Here is a 2,286-nt window from a genome sequence, read left to right as displayed (position 1 = left end):
ATGTTTAGCAGTTTGAGGAACCTCCAAACAGTTTTCCATAGTGGTTGTACTAGTTTGCATTCCCACCAGCAATGCAGGAGAGTTCCTTTTTAGGAGGTGTTTTTTTGGAATGGCATGTTCAAGATTAGCTGAGAAGGGGGTGTCCTCTCCTTTAGTCAGCAACAGTGTTCATAATATTTTTTGAGTACAGAGCAAAGTTTCTTAGCAAAATGAGTTAAATAGGTCCAAACCGGCTTCTTAATATAAAATAAGTTGTGTTAGGATATTAGCAATAGGAAAGAGGTTTGTTTTGAGTGGCTCAGTGGAAGGGGCTGAATCAGGGTTATGCCATAAAGGGCAGATTCGGCTGCTAAGTACAGGGCGCAGCATGCAGACAGGATGACAGAGAAACTAAAGTCCTGCTGGTAGGGAAGCAAAGGTGTGCTTTGGAGGAAAGAAATCAATTTTACTTAAGCCAAGAGTTCACTAAGTAGTCTGAGGAGTCCTATTACTCTGTAGTTGGTGTGGAGCTGAGGAGATTTTTGGTAAAATGTACAAGATGAACATCATTTTGAATGGAGATGAACCTAAGAGGAACCTGAGATTTGAAGCAAATGAAAGAGAAGCCATAGACAGGTATACCTGACAGGAGACTGCCAGGCTTTGGACTACCTTGATAATAGCGGAACAAGGTAAAACAGTGTCCTCCGAGACTTCTCTCTCATTACCTGCTTTCATTATTTTGACAATGATTATCTTAATCATTAATCATTGTCCCTAAAGATCATAGCCATTTGTTGAACAGTCATATGTAAGAAGCATAAATTAGTAAATTTAATTGTCATACCAATATTATAAAATATTACCCCTTTTTTACAAATAAAGGATGACAAAACTGAGCATTTTTATGTAACTTGGCAAAAGTCACACAGCTAATCAGTGTTGGTTTTTGGATTCCAACTCCGACCTGTTCAACTCTACCCAATTTTCTATAATGGGCTTCATTTTGACATCTCTCTAAAACATTGCAAAATGATTGTTCTGAATTTTGTGTAAGAAAATGCTATACCTAGATCATCTTCTGGCCTTGCAATCTGAGGTTATCAACTTTTGAAAGTGATATTTAAGAAACCAGGCATTTTAAAAATAATTCATGCAAATAATTTTCCTGCTCTCTCATGTATTGTTTCGAATATTCACTAGAAGTTTTGATTCAGAACTGTGTAGCCCAGTAACATAATCACTTTGGAAAATACTGCATTAAAATGGTCTATGAGGATGGAGAAAGAAAAGATCTATTACTTAGGTTCAAAGAAGTGGAAGGAATGAACTTGTAGTTAAATATATTCTGTGTAATTATTTACTATTTCTTGCCCGGTCAGATGTGTACGCCTAGCCCTGGTTCATGATATGGCAGAATGCATCGTTGGGGACATAGCACCAGCAGATAACATCCCCAAAGAAGAAAAACATAAGCGAGAAGAGGTCAGTGTTGACTGTTGGCTTCACAAAAGACCTGCAGAAAAACCTGTTGCTGAAGCAAAGTGAAGTATATTACAGTAAAGAAGAACACTTTATTGGTCAGGGAAAAATATTTATAGACGGATCTTACAAGATGGGCAGCTAGCTGGTATTGCATAGAGCTTAAAGCCTAGTAGCTTTTGGGTTGGTAAGACAAGGTCTCAGAGGATCTTGAAGATTAAGTTGTTAGTAGTGACTTTATTTTGGGTGCAGTCTTATCTTTCAGAAAGAAGGATTTCCTGGAATAAGCACTGGATTAGTTTTTGCTTGTCTTCAGCTTTGTTTAACACAAGAGGGGGAAATATGCCTGCTCCCAGCCTTATTTAATGCTGGGAGAGGAAATTATGTTAGTTTCAGTTGTCATTAGTATGTGGATATAGACAACATGGCTTTCATTAGAACAATGAACTTGAAGGAATTCTCCAACTAGTTAAGCTCTTTGGCAAGAAGTTCTAGAAATCACAAGAATAATCATCATTGTAATTATTATTTAGTGAATTTTAAATGACTCCTTTTATTTAGCAGTTAGAAGGAAAATATTTTTATTAGTAAGAAATGAATAGCATCAATAAAGTATCAAATTGTATTGATTTGTATATTGACTTAAATTCTAAGCCCAGATCCCACAGCCAAAGAGGAAGACATATTTGAGGCAAAGTCAGAAAAATCCAGGAAGACATTTTTTTTTTCAAAGATTTATTTATTTATTTGTACATACAGAACTGGGGTACAGGCCAGAGGTGCAGGGGCAGTGAGAGGCTTCACCAGAGACAGAGTGGGGAGCAG

General features: G+C 37.0%; 1 protein-coding gene across 2 annotated transcripts in view; it reads left to right on the top strand.

Annotated features, from left to right (window-relative positions):
* Positions 1-2,286, top strand: part of HDDC2 (HD domain containing 2) — a 27,187-nt gene that overhangs the window by 5,200 nt on the left and 19,701 nt on the right. For both annotated transcript variants that reach the window (XM_004674104.2, XM_012724171.1), the window contains exon 3: positions 1,362-1,464. In XM_004674104.2, coding sequence (XP_004674161.1) covers positions 1,362-1,464 — 103 coding nt within the window. The remainder of the gene's footprint in view (positions 1-1,361; positions 1,465-2,286) is intronic.

Source organism: Condylura cristata, unplaced genomic scaffold (genome assembly GCF_000260355.1).
Source record: "Condylura cristata isolate star-nosed mole 26May11 unplaced genomic scaffold, ConCri1.0 scaffold00001, whole genome shotgun sequence".
NCBI lineage: Eukaryota > Metazoa > Chordata > Mammalia > Eulipotyphla > Talpidae > Condylura > Condylura cristata.
The sequence above is the reverse complement of the archived record's forward strand: the minus strand, read 5'-3'. Positions and strand labels throughout refer to the sequence as shown.